Source organism: Impatiens glandulifera, unplaced genomic scaffold (assembly GCF_907164915.1).
Source record: "Impatiens glandulifera unplaced genomic scaffold, dImpGla2.1, whole genome shotgun sequence".
NCBI classification, from domain to species: Eukaryota; Viridiplantae; Streptophyta; class Magnoliopsida; order Ericales; family Balsaminaceae; genus Impatiens; species Impatiens glandulifera.
The window spans coordinates 67,855-90,023 of NW_025918813.1; the positions used below are offsets into that span (position 1 = coordinate 67,855).

General features: G+C 32.1%; 1 protein-coding gene across 1 annotated transcript; it reads left to right on the forward strand.

Moving 5' to 3' along the window:
• The first annotated feature begins 19,025 nt into the window (after positions 1 to 19,025).
• Positions 19,026 to 20,012, forward strand: LOC124917062 (probable purine permease 4). The gene has a single exon (XM_047457632.1). The coding sequence runs from the start codon at positions 19,026 to 19,028 to the stop codon at positions 20,010 to 20,012; it is 987 nt and encodes a 328-aa protein (XP_047313588.1).
• The last annotated feature ends 2,157 nt before the right edge of the window (positions 20,013 to 22,169 follow it).

Consider the following 22,169-nt stretch of genomic DNA (forward strand, 5'->3'; position numbering starts at 1 on the left):
TGGAATGTTCCAAAGCTTGAACCAAATTTGGGCTGTTTCTTTTGGTTTGTTTTGTAGATTCATCTCTTCTAACCACCTTTCATCCTATGTAAGTATGCCCTTTCTCAAAAATTTCTTTCAAATTTGAGCCCCTTTTGAATTGCAGGAAATAGAGATCATGTATATTTGTAAAAGCTTTTTCAAGCCCCTTTCCTCCCCACTGTTTAATTAGAGTCTCTTTGGTAGTTGGGAATGATACTCTGTTTTTCCCAATGAAGTTTCTAATCACTACAAACTCCCAGTCTTCAATACATTTCTCCTCTACTTTAGAAGGCAGTTTTAATTCAAAAAGAGAGTTGAGTACCCCTACCTTTGTTTGGATATCCCCCAAGTAGATTTTTCCTTTGTAGGCATGATCTTCAAATTTCTTTCTTACTTTTTTCTTCCATACCTCGTTGACTTTCCATGTTGAATTACTCCTGATAGTGTAGGTCTTAGTTTTGGGAGCCTTCATCAGCTCCATCATTTTATCAACTGGCCATTTAACTATTTCCTCATATTCTGTTTTTTTAGTAAATTTCAGTCTTGAAGATAATGAATATTGAGTTGGACTGTTATTTGCTGAGCTTTCTCTTTACTAATTATGATTTCACCCTTCTTAGCATGCATTAGGAGTTTGGGAATCTAGTTTTTAAGACCAAACAGGTTGGCTCTTTCATTATAACCAACATTCAAAATTACTTCTTTCTTCCCCTGTTTTCTTGCAGCATTTTCTTCAGAATTTTTAACAGCAATTAGTTCCTTACCTTTGCTGCATTCCCGCTTTTCCTGAATTATTTCTTCAACAATCATATCAATTTTCTTTTCAGCTACCTCCCTTAAACCTTCCATCACAAATTCTTTGACTTACTTATACTTATTGCTTTTCTTTCTTCCCATTTTAATGAAAAATAGAACAAAGCAATAAAGAAACAAAGAAGAACAATTACAGAATAAGGTACACTAGAAACCCTAGTTATACAAAATAGGGTAAACTAGAAACCCTAACCTCCCAACCAAGCTTGTAGATGAATGAACTACCTAGTAATTAGAGTCGATATCGTGTCGTTCATGCCGATTGTGTCGATTGTACCGATTGTAGTGATATTGTGCATGTGATGTGGGGAAATTATTACAGGATGGACAATATCTTTTAAGGGTGTTGATGTCATAATTTCTAAAATGGAGGTTTTAAGACTAACAACAAATATGGTAGAGGAACTACATCTCAATAATATTATCATATTCTCTAGCTGTCAATTGGCTATTAGAAATCTCAAAACGTCAAAGTTGAACACATACTTGAAGGTGAGATAAAAATACACATTCTTAAATGTTTAGAAATGAACAAGGATTTAAAAATAGATTGGACTAAGAGATAATTCAACTTTATCGCACATTGGATTGCAATGAAATGCAAAGATATCGATTAACCGATGATTTGGAATAAACTTAACATTCAAAAAATTCAAAACATACTTCTCATTGACAACAATTTTTTTGTTGAATTTAAGCGAGTTGGTGGATAAAATTCTTGATAATCAGAATTGAATCAAGATAACTTGATGAATAAAATGGAGGAGAAATCAAAGAATTTGGGAGACGACATATATGCAACTAAGTATTTAAGAGTTTTATTGAGTTCTTTTCTTTCTCATGATATATTGTTCTTATGCTTGTATGCTTTAAGCATTTATATATATTTTTTTTGTTGGTCTTCCATTGACAAAAAAAAAAACTAATTCTCTTTTGTCTTTTTAGTGACCCAATTTCTTTCAGGTGATTCTAAAATTTTTTAACAGAATTATTGTTTATACACTTATTAAAAACAACATAAATATATGAGAAATAACAAAATTTATATATTTACCATATTTCTTCATTAAACCATATTATATTGGGACTCTTAATCATTTTTAGAGGAATTGAAGTTGAGAAATTAATATTTTTTTTACATTCTAAATTTGGGGATAGGAAGTTTATACATTTTTATTTGAAATTTAAAAATTCTTCTAAAATCTTTTCAAAAAGTATACAAATAAAATATGTGGAGAGTCTTGAATGAAGTAGTTGCATTGAAAGCGAATCTTTCAAAAAAATATGATCATTGACAATTAATGTAATCAATGTAAAAGCTCAAATGAAAAATCTAAACACACTTTCTTGATTGTGATTTTGTAAAACATATTTGGCATAAATTAAATATTCAAATTAAGTATCTCACAATAATGATATTTTTTTCAAGATTGGATACTCTTAAATTTAAAAAACATTGAAATGAAGGAGGATGATTAGTTTAAAAAAGAATTGTGTGGATATACTAAGAGATATGGAAGGCAATAAAAAATCTTACATTTAGAAATTAAAATTATGTACAAGAACTAAATTATTATAACTTCCGCACAAGAACTCCAAGCATATGGTTAAGCTAACTTCAAAGAAAAGTACGCAAAAATAAGTGAATTGTAAGAAGCACGATAACAAATTAACCCAAATCAAATAACTGCACATTTGGATGCGGCTATCAATAAGTGTAAAAAAAGTTTTGTTCTAGTGATATTGTGCATGTCAAGTGTAGAAATTATTATAGGAGGGACAATAGACTAACAACGAAAATGGTAGAGGAACTGTCAATTTTCTATTAGAAATCTCAAATGGTTAAAGTTGAACACATACTGGAAGATGAGACGGATAAAAATAGACATTCTTAAATCTTTATAAATTAACAAGGGTTTCAAAATAGATTTGACTAAGAGATAATTCAATTCTGTCGCACATTGGATTGCAATAAAATAAAATGCAAATAAATCGATTCACTGATGATTTGGAATAAACTTAACCTTCAAAAAAAGCAAAACCTACTTCTCATTGATCACAATAATTTTGTGAATTTAAGCGAGTTGGTGACGAATCAAATTCTCGATAATCGGAATTAAATCAAGATAACTCGATGAATAAAATTGAGCTCTCTACTTTGAAGTGTTATTTTCTTTCTGGTGTCTCCTTCGCCTTGCTATTACCTATGCTTTGAATCAGGTCTGCCAATTTATGTAAGCTCCTATCAAAACTAATATTGTTGTTGTCAAATGCATTCTTCAGTATCTCAAAGGTACCCTTGGGTTCAGCATCACTTTTGTTGCTCGGTCTTCGACTCATCTAACTGCATTTTAAGATGCCGACTGGATTGGTAACCCTGAATACATGTCCCATTTTGCCTTTTATTCTCCGATCGGTGGGGGTAGCCTGCCTTTTCTTTCACGCCTGTGCTCCTTCATTGACTGGCTTAAACTTTAACTTTTACTTCTTTACTACACCTTAGGTTTAGAAACAACCAAGGGGTTGTTTTCTTCTCTCCCTGTACTCTAAGGGGGCTTATGGACAACACTCGTTACCACTAAATAAACAACGAAGTTAGGAGCGGAAGGAGGGACTTGAACCCTCAACCTCAGCCTTGGAAATGATATGCTCTACCATTAAGCTATTTCTGCCAACTACGGTAGTGCCCCGTCACTGAGCAATTCACGTATCTCTTTCTACATACGACTTCTGTTTTTCTGTCGGACTACAGGCTTGACCTCCGATCGAGCTACGAATACAAGTAGGTAAGAAATGAAAGAATTTGGGAGACGACATATATACAACTCGAGTCTTATTGAGTTCTTTTATTTCTCATCTACTTTATCTATTGTTCTTATGCTTGTATGATTTAAGAATTTTGATATTTATTGTTGGTGTTCCTTTGACAAAAAAAAACTAATTCTTTTTTTTCTTTTTAGTGACCCAATTTCTTTTGGGTGATTTTAAATTTTTTTAACATAATTATTGTTTATATACTTATCAAATTTTCTCAAAAAAACATAAATATATGAGAAAAAACAAAATTTATGTAGTGCCTATAAACCATATTGCTTCATTAAACCATATTATATTGTGACTCTTAATCATTTTAAAATAATTGAAGTTGAGAAATTAACATATTTTTCTACATTCTAAATTTGGGGATATGAAGTTTAGATCTTTTTATTTGAAATTTAAAATTCTTATAAAATATTTTCAAACAGTATACAAATAAAATATGTGGAGAGTCTTGAATGAAGTAGTGGCATGGAAAACGAATCTTTCAAAAAAAAAAAGGTGATCATTGACAATTAATGTAATCAATGTAAGAACTCAAATGAAAATCTAAACACACTTTCTTGATTGTGATTTTGTAAAACATATTTGGCATAAATCATATATTAAAATTAAGTATTCATAATAATGATTTTTTTTTGTAGGATTGGATACTCTTAAATTTAAAAAACATTGAAAAGAAAGACGATGATCAATTTTAAAAAAAATTGTGTGGATATACATACTAAGAGATATGGAAGGCAAGAAAAAGTCTTACATTTAGAAATCAAAATTATGTACGAGAACCAGATTATTTTAACTGCCGCACAAGAACTCCGAGCATATGGTTAGCTAACTTGGAAAGAAAAGTCCGCAAAAAATAAGTGAATTGTAAGAAGCACAATAACAAATTCACCCAAATCAAATCACTGCACATGTGGATGTGTCCATCAATAAGAGTAAAAAAATATTTATGTTCTATGATATTGTGCATGTCAAGTGGAGAAATTATTACAGGAGGGACAATATCTTTTAAGGGCATTGATGTCATAATTACTTAAATAGAGGCTTTAAGACTAACAACGAAAATATTAAAGAAACTGTCAATTTTCTATTAGAAATCTCAAAAGATTAAAGTTGAACACACACTGGAAGGTGAGATGGATAAAAATAGACATTCTAAAATGTTTATAAATTAACCAGGGTTTCAAAATAGTTTTGACTAAGGGATAATTCAATTCTATCACACATTAGATTGCAATAAAATGCAAAGAAATCGATTCACTGATGATTTGGAAGAAATTTAACCTTCAACAAAAGCAAAACATACTTGTCATTGATCACAATAATTTTGGTGAATTTAAGCGAGTTGGTGACGAATCAAATTCTCGATAATCGGAATTGAATCAAGATAACTCGATGAATAAAATAGAGCTCTCTACTTTGAAGAGTTATTTTCTTTTTGATGTCTCCTTCACCTTGCTATTACCTATGCTTTGAATCAGGTCTGCCAATTTATGTATGCTCCTATCATAACTAATATAGTTGTTGTCAAACGCATTCTTCAGTATCTCAAAGGTACCCTTAGGTTCAGCATCACTTTTTTTAATCTGTCTTCGACTCATCTAACTGCATTTTAAGATGTCGACTGGATTGGTAACCCTGAATACTTGTACCATTTTGCCTTTTATTCTCCGATCGGTGGGGGTAGCCTGCCTTTTCTTTCACGCTTGTGCTCCTTCATTGACTGTGTAGGCTTAAGCTTTAACTTTTACTTCTTAACTACACCTTAGGTTTAGAACCAACCAAGGAGTTGTTTGCTTCTCTCCCTGTACTCTAAGGGGGCTTATGCACTCCACTCGTTACCACTAAATAAACGACAAAGTTAGGAGCGGAAGGAAGGACTTCAACCCTCAACCTCAGCCTTGGAAATGATATGCTCTACCATTTAGCTATTTCCGCCAGCTACGGTAGTGGCGGAGCACTACTGAGCAATTCACGTATCACTTTCTACGGACGACTTCTGTTTTTCTGCCGGACTACAGGCTTGACCTCCGATCGAGCTACGAACACGAGTAGGTAGGAAATGAAAGAATTTGGGAGACGACATATATGCAACTCGAGTCTTATTGAGTTCTTTTATTTCTCATCTACTTTATCTATTGTTCTTATGCTTTAAGAATTTTGATATTTAGTGTTGGTTTTCCTTTGACAAAAAAAACTAATTCTTTTTTTCTTTTTAGTGACCCAATTTCTTTTAGGTGATTTTATATTTTTTTTAACATAATTATTGTTTATACACTTATTAAATTTTCTCAAAACAACATAAATATATGAGAAATAATTAAATTTATGTAGTGCCTATAAACAATATTGCTTCATTAAACCGTATTATATTGTGACTCTTAATCATTTTTAGAGTAATTGAAGTTGAGAAATTAACATTTTTTCTACATTCTAAATTTGGGGATATGAAGTTTAGATCTTTTTATTTGAAATTTAAAATTCTTATAAAATATTTTCAAACAGTATACAAATAAAATATGTGGAGAGTCTTGAATGAAGTAGTGGCATGGAAAACGAATCTTTCAAAAAAAAAATGTGATCAATGTAAAAACTCAAATGAAAAATCTAAACACACTTTCTTGATTGTGATTTTGTAAAACATATTTGGCATAAATCAAATATTAAAATTAAGTATCTTCATAATAATGTTTTTTTTTTTGTAGTATTGGATACTCTTAAATTTAAAAAATATTGAAAAGAAAGACGATGATCAATTTTTAAAAAAATTGTGTGGATATACATACTAAGAGATATGGAAGGCAAGGAAAAATCTTAAATTTAGAAATCAAAATTATGTACCAGAACCAGATTATTTTAACTGCCGCACAAGAACTCCGAGCATATGGTCAGGCTAACTTGGAAAGAAAAGTCCGCAAAAAAAATAAGTGAATTGTAAGAAGAACAATAACAAATTCACCCAAATCAAATCATTGCACATGTGGATGCGTCCATTAATAAGAGTAAAAAAGTAAATTTTTTTTTTGAGAACGCTGGGTTCCACTACTCCTATGGAGTGCGACTAATCCCCGCGGGTTAAGTATATAGCCCGCAAACATACTTAACCAATTAACCAAGCGCAGAACATGCCGCCTGACAGGCTCGAACCCAGGACCTCATGGAGGCCTGAGGGATATCCACCTCTTGTTGTCACAAGGCTAGAAGAGAGGATATTGTACATGTCAAGTAGAGAAATTATTACAGAAGGGACAATATCTTTTTAGGGTATTGATGTCATAATTACTTAAATGGAGACTTTAAGACTAACAACGATATAATCATATTCTCTAACTGTCAATTGGCTATTAAAAATCTCAAAAGGTTAAAGTTAAACAAACACATACTTAAAACCGATAAAAATAGACATTCTTAAATGTTTAGAAATTAACAAGGGTTTCAAAATAGTTTTGACTAAAACATAATTCAACTATGTCGCACTTTGGATTGCAATGAAATGAAAAGAAATCGATTCACTGATGATTTGGAATAAACTTAACCTTCAACAAATTCAAAACCTACTTCTCATTAACCACAATTTATTTGGTGAATTTATGCGAGTTGGTGACGAATCAAATTCTCGATTATCGGAATTGAATCAAGATAATTTGATTAATAAAATGGAGGAGAAATGAAGGAATTTGGAAGACGACATATATGCAACTAAAGTATTTAAGAGTCTTATTGACTTCTTTTCTTTTTCATCTACCTGATCTATTCTTCTTATGCTTGTATACTTTAAGAATTTTGATATTCTTTTGTCGGTCTTCCTTTCCTTTGACAAGAAAAAAGAAAATTAAATTTTTTTTTCTTTTTAGTGACCCAATTTCTTTGATACTAAATTTTTTGAACATAAATTTTTTTTAACATTTTTCCCAAAATTTTTTTTTTTAACATTATTATTGTTTATACACTTATAAATTTTCTCCCAACAACATAAGTATATGAGAAATAACAAAATTTATGTAGTGTCTATTAACCATATTGCTTCATTAAACCATATTATATTGCGACTCTTAATCATTTTTAGAGTAATTGAAGTTGAGAAATTAACATATTTTTCTACGAGATATGAAGTTTAGACCTTTTTATTTGAAATTTAAAATTTCTTTCTAAAATATTTTCAAAAAGCATAAAAATATGTATGAATCAACAATTGGAATCTTTATATAAATTACAAATTATTATAAGAGCAAACCAAATATAGATTAAGTCCTTACTCCTTTTTATCATAATCTAACCAAATATTATGAATTTAATATCTTTGTTTTTGTATTTACACATCTATGTATGAGCCCTTCCAATTCGTTTAGATTTGCATGACCAACCGAATTCTTAAAGGACTCTATCAATCTTCCTTTATGAATATCTGAGATACTAACTTAGAGATTACTTGAGAAGACTCCATACAAATTATAATTTTTTTTGAAGAATTTGTTAGTTGTCAAGTAACTGTATTCAATGATTTAATCCTGGTAGAAGGAGAGAATAATATAATTTAACATGTATAGAGAGAATGAAGGAGATACCATTTAAGATAAGATAATTTAATATTCATAGAAAAAAAGAATAAGATGAAAATTAAAATAAACAGTGTTATCATTTTAACGTTTAAAATTATGAATTTCATAATAAATACATGCTTTAGTTGAATTTATTATAATACATATATGGTAAAAAATCACTATTTTCCTACTCTTTATTTATAACATTAAGATTGCAATATTTTAGTGCATTTTGGACCTATAACAATGCTTCAAACATTTGCAAAAGTTTTTAGGGAAACACCTCTAAATAGGGTGGACACAACATGTATGTCCCAAAATGATCATGTACGTCGCGGGAACGTGGAGAAGAATTCCAAGCACGGAGCAGAACTGGAATATCTGTAGGAATTGAAATTTACCGTTTTTTAAACTCACTATAATTTAAAGCATTGTAATCAGATAATTCATTTACGTTTTTAGCTTTTTAGTTTTTATTCAGAATGTTACGACTTCAAAATCATTCTAGGCCTGTCTAGAATGATTCTTTAAACTCGTGGTTTTTTTCCCATTTTGGGGAATTTTTAATGAAATAACGCTAAGTCGTTTTTCAAAAAAAAAACGGTCATGTACATCGGATGTTCTACCAATCTTGTTTTATGAGTCGCGCTATTCATCTTTTATCTTTTTTGTCTTTATTTTAGAGATTCTTTTTAGGTTTTGTACTAATTTAAGTGCGGGAAAGGGTCTTGGAACTGTGGCTCGCACGTATGTATGAATGGTCAGACTTTACTATGAAGTTGCTCACTTTAGACATGACTACTTTTACACAATTTATTTACAGAAATCTATTTTCGATATGCACCAAAAACAAAATCTTATTTCTAACCTATTTTTAAGGCTCATACTCGTTCTGCTCTTTATCATACTTCTACGCTTCAAATGGCACATTATTAGAAAATACTAAAAAAATGTATAGAAAGCATACATGTATACGGGAGGGTAAGATGTGATGAAAACCTAAAATTATTCTAATATTTGGTATTAATAAATTTAAAATAAAGTGTGAGGCAAAAACTATGTATTCTTTCTTCTTCTTCATAGTGAAATCTGGTGGTGGATGTAGCTCAATTTGAGTGAACCACTATAAATCTGTGTGTTCTTGTGTTCTTCTTTCTTGTGTTTTTACAGATTGTTTTCAAGTAGGTCGGATTTGGGAGATACAAATCCTAACAACTGGTATCAAAGCGGCTAGGCTAGATCTGAGCATTGGAAATGATGGCAAGTGAGAACAGTATAGGACATGGGATTGGAAGATTTGATAGGACAGATTACGCCTTCTAGAGAATGCTGATTGAAGATTATCTCTATGGAAAGAAGCTTCATGTTCCTTTGAGTGAGAAACCAGAGAAGATGGATGAAGCTGTATGGAAACTCCTTGATAGACAGGTTTTGGGAGTTGCTCAAAATGTAGCAAAGGAGAAGACAACCATGGGTCTGATGAAAGCTCTTTCTGATATGTATGAGAAACCATCTGCTAACAACAAGGTACACTTAATGAAAAGACTCTTTTATTTAAGAATGGTTGATGGTACTTATGCCACTACTCATTTGAATGAATTCAATACAATTGTGAATCAATTGCTATCTGTTGAGATTGATTTTGGGGATGAAGTTAGTACCCTGATTTTGTTAGCATCTTTACCAAATAGTTGGGAACCTATGAGGGCAGCAATTAGTAATTCAGTTGGAAATGCTAAACTGAAATTTGTTGAAGTTAGAGATCGTATTCTTGCTGAAGAGGTTCGTAAAATTGATTCTGGTGAAACATTCAAAGGTTCTGCCCTGAATGTGGAAAACAGGGGTAGAAATAATTATAGAAATTTCAACCGAGGTAAGAGAAGATCTATGTCAAGGAGCAGGAGGAGTCAGTCCAAGTGTGGGAGAACATTTGAGTGTTGGAATTGTGGTAAACAGGGTCATTTAAAGAGGAACTGCAAAGCACTGAAGAAAAATAGTGATGATAAACATGATGCAGCCAACGTTGTTACAGAATCTGTCACTGCTGCGTTACTTCTGTCTGTATATAGCCTGATAGATTCATGGGTTTTGGACTCGGGAGCGTCTTGTCACACCACTACCCATAAAGAATTAATGGAGAATTATGTGGCTGGAAACTGTGGGAAAGTTTATCTCGCAGATGGTGAGCCACTGGATATTGTTGGCATGGGGGACATCAAATTGAAGATGACAAATGGTTCTGTTTAGAAGATTAATAAGGTGAGACACATTCCAGGTTTAATGCGCAATCTGATTTCTGTTACACAACTAGATGAAGAAGGTCACAATTTCAGTTGTGGAAAAGGTGCATGGAAGGTGACTAAAGTAGCAGTTGTTGTTGTTCGAGGTCACAAAAATGGAACGTTATACACGACTTCAACTTGCAGAGAAACACTTGCTGCTGTAATTGATGACTCGAAGAATAGTGAGCTATGACATTGCAGGTTGGGCCATATGAGCGAAAAAGGGATGAAAATTCTTTTGAAGAATGGACAGATTCCAGAACTGAAGTCTGTTGAACATCAGTTATGTGAAAACTGCATTCTTGGAAAACAGAAACGAGTGAGTTTCTTAAAAACTGGAAAGGAGCTCAAGAAATAAAGACTAGAGTTGGTACACACTGATGTGTGGGGACCTGCACTTGTTTCCTCTATTGGCGAATCATACTACTATGTGACTTTTATAGATGATTCAACAAAAAAAGTATGGGTTTATTTTATGAAGCACAAGTCTGAAGTATTTGCAATTTTCAAGAAGTGGAAGGCTTTGGTTGAAAATGAAACAAATCAGAAAGTTAAGTGTTTGAGATCCGACAACGGAGGTGAATATATCAATTCGGATTTCAAAGAGTATTGTGCTGTGAATGGGATCAATATGGTGAAGACTGTTTCCCGAACGCCTCAAGAGAATGGAGTAGCTGAACGAATGAATCGAACATTGAACGAGCGTGCTAGAAGCATGAAATTGCATGCAGGGCTGCCTAAAACCTTCTAGGCATAAACTCTAAATACTGCTGCCTATTTGATAAACAGGGGACCCTCTGTTCCTCTTGAATTCAGAATTCTTGAAGAAGCCTGGAGCAATAAAAAGGTAAACCTTTCTTATTTGAAAGTGTTTGGTTGTTTATCATATGTTCATATTAATGAATGTGATAAGAGCAAGTTTGATCCAAAGTCTAATAAATGTTTTTTCATTAGTTATGGTGATATCGAGTTTGGTTAGCGTTTATGGGATAATCAAAATCGGAAGATCATTCGTAGCAGATATGTTATCTTCAATGAATAGGTTCTCTACAAAGATTGTGTTGGGAAGACATCAGATGGTGATTCCAAGTTGGAAGAGACTGGTACAGTCGATTTGAGAGAATTTTCAGCTAAATATATACCGGTTGTCGAAGAAGAACAATGTGTTGTTGAAGATGAAATCGTTGAGAACATGGCCCCAGAGGTAAATCAGAAAACACCGGTTATACAGTTGAGAAGATCATCAAGGAATCGAAAACCAGTTGAGAGGTGGTCTCCATCTTTGAACTATATCTTGTTGACAGATAGAGGTGAACCTGAATGTTATGAGGAAGCAATAAAATCTGATGAATTGATTAAGTGGGAGTCTGCTATGAAAGATGAGATGAATTCTTTGATGTTGAATCAGACTTGGGAGCTCACTGAGCTACCAAAGGGAAAGAATGTCTTTCACAACAAATGAGTCTTCAGGATTAAAGAAGAACATGATAAAACCATGAGGTACAAGGCAAGATTGGTTTTGAAAGGATTTCAACAGAAAGAAGGTATTGACTACAATGAGATCTTCTCTCCAGTAGTTAAATTGATGACAATCAGAACTATTTTGAGTTTGGTTGTGAAAGAAGACCTTCATCTTCAACAAATGGATATCAAAACTGCTTTTCTTCATGGTGATTTAGATGAAGAGATTTATATGCGACAACCAGAAGGATTTTAAATTAAAGGAAAAGATGAGCTTGTGTGTAAGCTTTAGAAGAGTCTGTATGGTTTGAAACAGGCTCCAAGGCAATGGTACAAGAAGTTCGATAGCTTCATGAAAAGTAACAATTTTTTGAGGTGTGAAGCTGATCATTGCTGCTATATCAAGAGGTTTGATAAATCGTACATTATTCTTCTTTTCTACGTTGATGACATGTTGATTGTTGGAGCAAGCTTGTATGAGATTAACAAGCTCAAGAAAGAGTTGTCTAAAAAGTTTGTAATGAAGGATTTGGGTGCTGCTAAACAAATCCTTGGGATGAGAATTTTCAGGGATGAAGAAGTTCTCAAGCTTTCACAAAAAGAATATGTGAAGAAAGTTTTTAACAGGTTCAACTTGTATGATGCAAAACCAGTTACTACCCCCTTAGCTAGTCACTTCAGACTATCTAAAGATCAGTCGCCTTCAACAGAGGAGGAGAAAAATTACATGACCACTATTCCGTATGCCTCTGCCATTGGTTGTATTATGTATGCGATGGTTTGCACAAGACCACACATAGCACATGCAGTGGGAGTTGTTAGGAGATTCACGAGCAACCCGGGTAGACAACATTGGGAAGCAGTAAAGTGGATACTACGATACTTAAGAGGAAGTACGGGTCTCGCTTTGTGTTTTCGAAAGTCTAATATGGGTTTAGAAGGATATGTTGATGCTGACAATGGTGGTGATGTTGATAGTAGGAAGAGCACAACAGAGTACATTTATACTCTGGAAGGTACTGCAATCAGTTGGGTATCAAAATTGCAGAAGATTGTTGCTCTTTCTAGTTGTGAGGCAGAGTATGTTGATGTGACAGAAGCTACTAAGGAGATGATGTGGTTACAACCCTTTTTGCGAGAATTGGGTCAAGACTACGAGGGAAGTGTGTTGCGATGTGACAGTCAGAGTGCCATTCATTTGGCAAAGAATCTTGTTTATCATGGCAGGACGAAGCATATATAAGTTCGTTATCATTTCATCCGGTCAGCTTTAGAAGATGGAGTATTAGCTCTTGAGAAGATTCCCGGGAGTGAGAATCCAGCTGATATGTTGACGAAAGCTGTGACAAATGAGAAACTGAAGTTGTGTGCAACTTCAGTTGGTCTTCTTCGTTAAGACACCGAATGGAAAGCCACTACCGATCGAGAGATGATGAAGTGAGTCTCAAAGTTGGAGATCGTTGAGTTATGGAGCCTACACTTATAATAAACTCTACATTGTTAATTAGAGTTTATTGGGTTTTCTTTTTTTGGTTTTGGGCTTGGGCCTGACCAAAGTTATTTAGGTTTATTACCTGAATGTTTACCCTATAAATATGTGATTATTAAGGTTTACATGGTGAAGACAGAATTCTAGAGAGATAAAGTGTGAGGCAAAAACTCTGTATTCCTTCTTCTTCTTCAGAGTGAAATCTGGTGGTGGCTGATGTGGATGTAGCTCAATTTGAGTGAACCACTATAAATCTGTGTGTTCTTGTATTTTTCTTTCTTGTGTTTTTACAGATTGTTTTCAAGCAGGTCGAATTTGGGAGATACAAATCCTAACCTTTAATAGTTAGGTTATTCATTATGTACACTAATTTAATGAGTTTGGATCAATATTCAATTTACCATCAAATATCTATGAAACTATGACAACAAGAATTAATAAATTCTTAGATCAAGAATCTCACTGTCTTGCCTTCATATATGACCTACAGTTAGAATTGACAAAAAAAAAAAAAAAGTATTAAAAAAAGTAATAAAAAAAATTATAGTTATATGAATCATCTTGATCGTGTGAAATGTTCAGATCAATTGGTATTAAAATGAGTTCTTAGTTGGCTCCCCAATAAATTCTACAAAATGAAAAAAACCAGGTTTTATTAAAAACTCATTTTCTTATGGCTTTCTAAGACGTCTTAGGTAACATTTTGAAAAATGTCGATTTACTTAAATTTGTAAATAAGAGGATAATCTAACCTATCTAAAATTCAAAAACATTGAAGATATTTTATGATCGTAATCATCTGTCAAAATTTACCAAATTTTATTAATATTCATATTTCGAAAATAACAAAACACATTTGATTTATATTGTAGGAATGACCATATATGACTATACATGTGTCCAAGCATTATTTAAACTATTTGAACATACCAATTGAAGTCCATTTCAAGAATTATTTGAAAACACATAAGTTTTCAAAATGAAAACTAAAATTATAAATTATAAAAGAATAAAATCTAGATTGTCATTATGACTTTTCATCTTATATGAATCAAATGTGGAATTAATTAACAACACATAAAGAATAAAGTTTTATCACCAATTTCTGCAAAGGATAAGAACACAATATAAAATTTAAAAATTGATCCAAATAGTATTTTTATTAAATAAAAATATTGTTAGAATTAAGCTAATTTCATTAATAAAAATAAATAAAAATATTAGTAAATAAAATAAAATTCACCCTAAATTCAAACGTGAATTAAAGGTGTTAATCCAAATTATAATAAAATTTTAATTGTATAATTAATATTAATGACTAAACAGAAAATTAAAGTATAAAGTTATAATAAAACATTAGACTTTAATTGGTCAATCAATTGACAAAGCGTATGAACTATTAAATTAAATAGCATTTCAGCACATAATATATAGATAATGATGTTAATTAGTTACGAAATAATTTGCAAATTAATAAGCAATGTTTATTGCTAATAAATGTTTGAATTATTAAATTATAATATTTAATTCTCAGTCATGTATACTCATTCTTTATTCATTTCACTAACCACAATATCATTATATCACTTCTCACTCTAGAATTCCAATTTTTTTCTCTTATATTTGTGAATGATCTTCAAGTTCTTGACTAGACTATTTCTATTGAAATCCGGTGATTGGATTCATGTATCTTTGTCATGTTCGATGTGTAGTTATTCTAGTTTAGAATCACTACTAGATTCGTTGTACCCTCAGAGACAGCCATTTACGATAAGTTCTAGTACAAACAGGAGATGATAGAACTGTTTAAGGGAATATGTCTAACACATGCATTAAATCTATCTTTATTCGGTGATTTCGTTGTTCATATACGTTTAGTGTTTTTTATTTATTTGTAATATTGTATTTTTTAGTTATATATTTATGTAATTTAAAGACAAAAATACTATCAATCTTAAAACAGTTTTATGTAGTAGTTTGCGCCGCCGAAGTTTTTATCTTCGATATTTCAAAAATACGAGTTGTGATGTTGTAGTTCTAAGTATGACTTATTTCGACAAGTTGAAGTTGTTCATCGAAAGAAATAGAAGTATTGACTAATAAAGATAACTTTTTTATTTTTTTTTGTATATATGTAATGTTAATTATTAACAACATTTTTTTCCAAGCATAATTTTATAAGCTAATATATATATATTCAAGAAACATGGTACGTTATCTATCAAATAAATTAGAAAATAATTATTTGTTTTTATTTTAATTCTAAGCTTGTTGGTTACTCAAATTATTAGTAACAATAAATGAAAATAAAAAAAAATAACTAAAATGTAAGTTTTAAATTTTCAGAAAAAAATAATTTTTATAATTTATTTATAGTAATTAAAATTAATTATAATTGAAACGTATGATTTCAATTTTAAAATAATTAATTATAAATTATATATTCTTAAATTAATTAATTAAGTGTTATAATTAATAAGAATGTGGTACGGTAATTGTTAACAAAAAAAAAAAAAAAGATAGTCTATTTATTTATATAAGCATATAGCTAGATTGTCTTTTTTATATTTATATATATATATATATTACTTTTTTGATTATGATATTAAGATATCATTTAAATTCGTTTGTTGATAGAGTTGAATAGATGAAGAATAATATATTTTTCTTAATTAGGAAAATAGAATTATCAACGGTAGAAAGAATAAAATTGGAGAACAAAAAATTAAATGGCACGTTGGCGTAGTGGTTCGAAGTTCGGACGTAATAATGTGAGACGGAAGGCATATCTCATGTTCGAATCACAATTCGGCCAATTATTTATTTGCACGAATTATATCGGTAAAAATATTTCACTCAAAAAAATTTCAAACATTGCCACTTCACGTGGATTATCATTCAAAACACGGTAATGTAAGTGCTTTTATTAAGTCGTGAAGTACATTTGTATTATATATTATTTGATTTTGTTGATAAGTTATTGTTTATATATATAAATATAAACACTAAAAATCTACATACCAATTTATAAAATTAAAATTATCATTTTAATTTATTTTTGAAAAAATATAATCAAAATAATTAAACCCTTGCCAAAAACCTATTTAAAATAATTAATTATACAAATAATTGTGATAAATAAGACCTAATTAATTAAGAAAAATGGTCAAAATAATAAAAATAAAATATTTGGGACAAATGTTGTACTCATTTCTTTTAAAATAATTTTAGAAAAATCTGGGATTAAAATAAATAATTTAGGACGAATGAGGTACCTATTTCATCCCCCAAAATTATTTATTTAACACAAAAATAAAATAAAATAAATTGGTAAAATATTTTCCATATTTATTTTAATATTTTGTGGATTTAAAAAATCAAAATTAAACCCCAAAGGGTTAAAGAAAATTCAATTTCAAACAAACCCGATTTTAATTTCACTACCCGAACCCGAACCCGAACCTGACGGTTATTACTAATTCTATCCCCATCCCCGATTTATTTGGTACCCAATCCCCGACGGGTACCCCATTATTCGATTAAAAAACTTATAAGATTATAAATATTGAATAAAAAAACACAACTTTTATAAATAATTTTAAAATAGTAATATGGAAATGTTAAAAATATAAATAAAAACATTAATTGCCTACTTACATACTTATTTTTGTAAATCTTAAAGATAAATTAGGTTAGAGAATAAATAGAATAAAAAAATAGAGATTAAATATAAAGAATATGAGGAGAGAGAAATAATATTTTATTATTAAATAAAAGTTAGTGTTGAAGATTTATGAGGAGAAATAATTTTTTGAGAATATAAAAAATTTAAAGTTAAGTGTAGTGTATTTATGACAATGTTTAGAGTGAAGTTTGGATAAGATCAAATTAAATGTTGTATTTGAGAATATTTAAAAAGTCATACATTAAACTTTATTAAAAAAAATTAATTTTAATATTAATATAATCAAGTATCAGATTTGGGTTTCACACACTCCCCGTACCCGATACTTTCTCCCCATCCCCATGCCCGACCCTAGGTAACCATTGTCATCCCTAATATCAATGTCGATTGAAACAAGATACATCGCTGTATAGTTTGTTAATAGTAATAAAACAGTATGTATTAAAACCTCTATACCTACCGTTTTGGTACTCTATATATACCTCTTTAGTTTTGAAGTAAGTTTTGTCAAATCAAAATTTTCTATACGATTTAGATTAATGGTTTTTCAACATTTAGATTATGATAAAATAAATATACTATTAAATTATTATTTTTATTTTATTTTTGATAAAAGTAATAAAAGTGTGCACCCAAAGACTTTGTTTGATATAAGTTTCATTAAATAATCTCGTTATGATTTAAAGTAAATTATATCTGAATACCTCTTGTGGGTCATAAGCTTACATAGCCGTAATTCTATCTGGAGTTGTCTAGCTCTACACTCTCTCGACTCATACGGTCTACATTCGAACTAGACGAGTAATTCTCTATAGGATTGCCTTTACACTCCCTAACTAAACGAAAGTAAAGATTTTTCCTCAATAGAGAAGATTGACTAGAGAAAGGGGGAAGGACCCTAATCTAGCTAATGGAGTTCACCAGTAACTAAGTTAGTGAAGCGATGCCTAAACATATTTTCATATTTTACCAAGATTCCGATTGAACTATGGAGAAAGAATAATTATTTTTTATATTCATAGACTTACTCTTAAATAGGGCGTCCATAAATTAAAAAAAAAATAGAGTGATTCTCGTGCTTCATTACAAATATAAATTGTTTAAAAAAAATTAATAATAATAAAGTGACTCTTTTGAATAATAATTATTATTTTATTTTTTTTCTTATTGTTTAATTTATTATTTCTGCGTTTTTTTAAACACTTGAAATATTTTCAAATTGAAAAGTTTTGGTTAGAGAAATAATCTGGTTAAATTACTAGTAAAAAAAATTAAAGATGATGAAAGGGCTAGAATACTCCTTCCCCTACTTTCTTTCATATAAACTTCACTATTTTCTATTTTTTTTAACAAAAATTAAAACCTGATAAAAAAAAAATGACTAAAATTTTGATATTGATAGATGGAAGAGTTGGTGTTTAAGGACAACAAAATTATTATGGTTGGGTCTAATTATTAAAATATTATTTTATATTTAATTTTATAAAATTAAAGTAAAGATAATATTTGTATTTTAGTAATAATTTGAATGATCACATAATTAATTTTCAATTAGTTTAAAGGATAATTCCTTAATTAATTAAATAGATATTATTAAAACATAACTGAATTTATTGAACCTAACCAGCCCTAGCTATAAATACAGATAAACTATTCAATGCTAGATGAAAAGTCACCACACTTTACAGGCTATTGGTTTGTCCCAATTACAAAAGCCCTTCTTTCTCTTTCTTTATCTTTGACCAACTGCATCATCTATGAAATCTTCAGAGAGATTATCATCATCATCCTCCGAAGAAGGCAACAACGGCCGTGAGCAACTTCAATTAATTTGTAGTCATCGGGAAGAAATGCAATCCAGAATGAACGAGATCAGTTCTTCTGAAGAAAATCGGTTCAAAATGAATATTAACATGATATTGATCGGGATGAACTATGCATGCTTGTTGGTTGGGTCCGTATCAGCGAGTCTTGTCTCCAAATTCTACTTCATTCATAAGGGTTCAAGCCGTTGGGTCTCCACTTTAGTTCAATGCGCCGGATTCCCTCTCCTCATCCCTTTCATCTGCATCCCTCATTATTTCTTCCCTTCAATTTCACCCGGAAAACGTCCTTTTTCTCGATTGATCGCCAGACCGAGAATCCTAGGACTCTCTCTTTTTGTGGGACTCCTCCTAGGAGTAAACAACTTGCTCTTCTCATGGGGAAATTCATACCTCCCACTTTCCACTTCCTCTCTACTCTTGTCATCACAACTGGCGTTCAACCTTATTCTCTCCATTATCCTCGTCAAGAAAAAGGTTAACTTTCATAACCTAAACAGCGTCGTTCTGCTTTCCTTGGCCTCAGTCCTTCTCGCTCTATCCGCGAACAACGATCGCCCTCAGGGATTGACCCAGTCTGAATATTTGGTGGGGTTTTTCTGCACAGTCGGGGCGGGTTTGCTATTCGCACTCTATCTCCCTCTAATGGAGATAATATACAGAAATGTGGACTCTTATTCGATGGTGATGGAGATGCAGGTGGTGATGGAAGCGGCGGCGACTGCTCTAGCGGTGGTGGGGATGGCGGTGGACAAGGGGGGCGGGTTTAAGGAAATGGTTAACGAGTCTAGAAATGTGTTCGACATGGGTCCATGTGTATATTGGTGGACGATTGCAGGGAATGTGGTGATGTGGCAGGCTTGTTTTATGGGAACGGCGGGGATGGTGTTTTTAACGACGTCGTTGACGGGAGGAATATGTACGACGTCGCTCATGATGTTTAATATTGCGGCGGGGGTCGTGGTTTATGGAGATCCATTTAACGGCCTCAAAGCAGTATCAACAGTACTTTGTTGTTGGGGATTCTCTTCATATTTGTATGGGATGTATGTCCTTAACTTGAAAAATGAGGAGTGAAAGAATAGGGAGAATCTTGTTTAATCTTCTTGCCCTTTACATCAGGGAAATCTCCAATATATATACATTACAAAAGATTAATAAGGAAACTAATAATATAATAACGATATTATTTTATATGCCTAATATAAAATTATTTTCATAATCTATTCACATATATTATTTTATATTCTTAATATAAAGATTATTCTCATAATCTATCACACCTCCGCAGTCAAAACAGGAGCTTTGCAAACACTGAGACTGGCCCGAAAATCATCAAATAAAATCTTAGGCAGACCTTTAGTAAAAATATCTGCAATCTGGTATCGGGATGGCACATGCAAGACACGAACTTCACCCTGTTGGACTTTCTCACGAACGAAGTGAATGTCCATTTCAATATGTTTAGTGCGCTGATGTTGTACCGGATTACTAGAGAGGTAAATAGCACTAACATTATCGCAATAAACTAAGGTTGCCTGTGTAACCGAACATCTGAGTTCTAATAATAAGTTTCGGACCCAACATGATTCCGAGACGACATTTGCAACCCCTCTATACTCTGCTTCAGCACTAGACTTTGACAAAGTAGGTTGCCTTTTAGAAGACCAAGAAATCAAATTATCTCCAAGAAAGACACAATAACCTGATGTAGATCGACGAGTATCAGGACACCCGCCCCAATCAGCATCCGTATAAGAAATAAGGGAAGTAATAGATGATTTGTATAACTGCAAACCATAATCAGCAGTGCCTTGAATATAACGGATGATTCGTTTTAAGGCATTCATGTGAGCAACTTCAGGAGCATGCATAAACAAGCAAACTTGTTGTACAGCATAAGAAATGTCCGGACGAGTGAATGTCAAGTACTGTAACGCCCCACATAAAGAACGATAAGAGGTAGGATATCCATAAGAAATGCCAGATTGAGTGCTCATCTTTCCTTTAGAATCAACAGGAGTGGAAGCTGGATTACAATCTGTCATACTTGCTTTCTTAATAATGTCATGAGCATATTTCGTTTGAGACAAGAACAAACAATTCTTGTGTCGGGTAACAGCAATGCCTAAGAAATAACTCAAAGGACCCAAATCTTTCATTGCAAATTCAGTGCTAAGTTGAGAAATGACATATTTCCGAAGGGAATCTGAAGAAGCAGTGAGCACAATGTCATCAACATAAAGAAGAATGTAAGCAGTGTCCTGATCATGGCGATAAATGAATAAAGAAGTATCCAATTTGCTGTGATTAAAGCCAATTGATGCAGCAAAATCAGCAAAACGTTGATACCAAGCGCGGGGTGCCTGTTTCAAACCATAAAGAGACTTTCTCAAAAGACATACATGATCAGGACGAGCCGGATCTTTAAACCCCAAAGGTTGATACATGTATACTGTTTCATTCAAGTTGCCATGTAAGAAGGCATTCTTCACATCCAATTGATGAATAGACCAAGACTTGGATAAAGCAATGCTAAGAACCATCCGTATAGTTGCCGGTTTCACAACCGGACTGAAAGTTTCATCACAGTCAATCCCTTTTCTTTGAGTTTTCCCATCACCAACAAGACGAGCCTTATGTCTCTCAAAAGAACCATCAGATTTCGTTTTATGCCGAAAAATCCAAAGCGAACGAATAATATTTACATTAGACGGACGCGGAACTAAGGCCCAAGTACCATTGTCAATAAGCGCATCATATTCTTCCTGCATAGCAATTTTCCAATTATGGTCACGTAGAGCATGTACGGGATTTTTTGGAATGGGTGATACAAAGGTAGAAGTGTGAAGAGAGTGGTCTTGGTATTTTTTATTGGGTTTGACAATTCCATGACGACTACGAGTGGCCATAGGGTGAGGGTGGGATGCTACGGGAGAAGGAGGAGTGGGAGAGTTTGAAGACTCGTTCGTAGGGTGAGTGTGGGATGTTATGGGAGAAGGAGAATAGTGGGGGGGTGGTTGTGGGTTGGTGTTGGTGCTCGGGTGTGGTGAGAATTTGATGCAAGAGATGGGTGTTAAGGGCACCTGAATCATGACTCAAAAAATCGTATGTGTGAGATTTCGGAGTATGAATTTTGGAAAAAGGAAATGCTGACTCATCGAACCATACATGTTTGGCTATTATAATTTTTTGAGATGACATATCAAAACATTTATACCCCCTATGATTGGG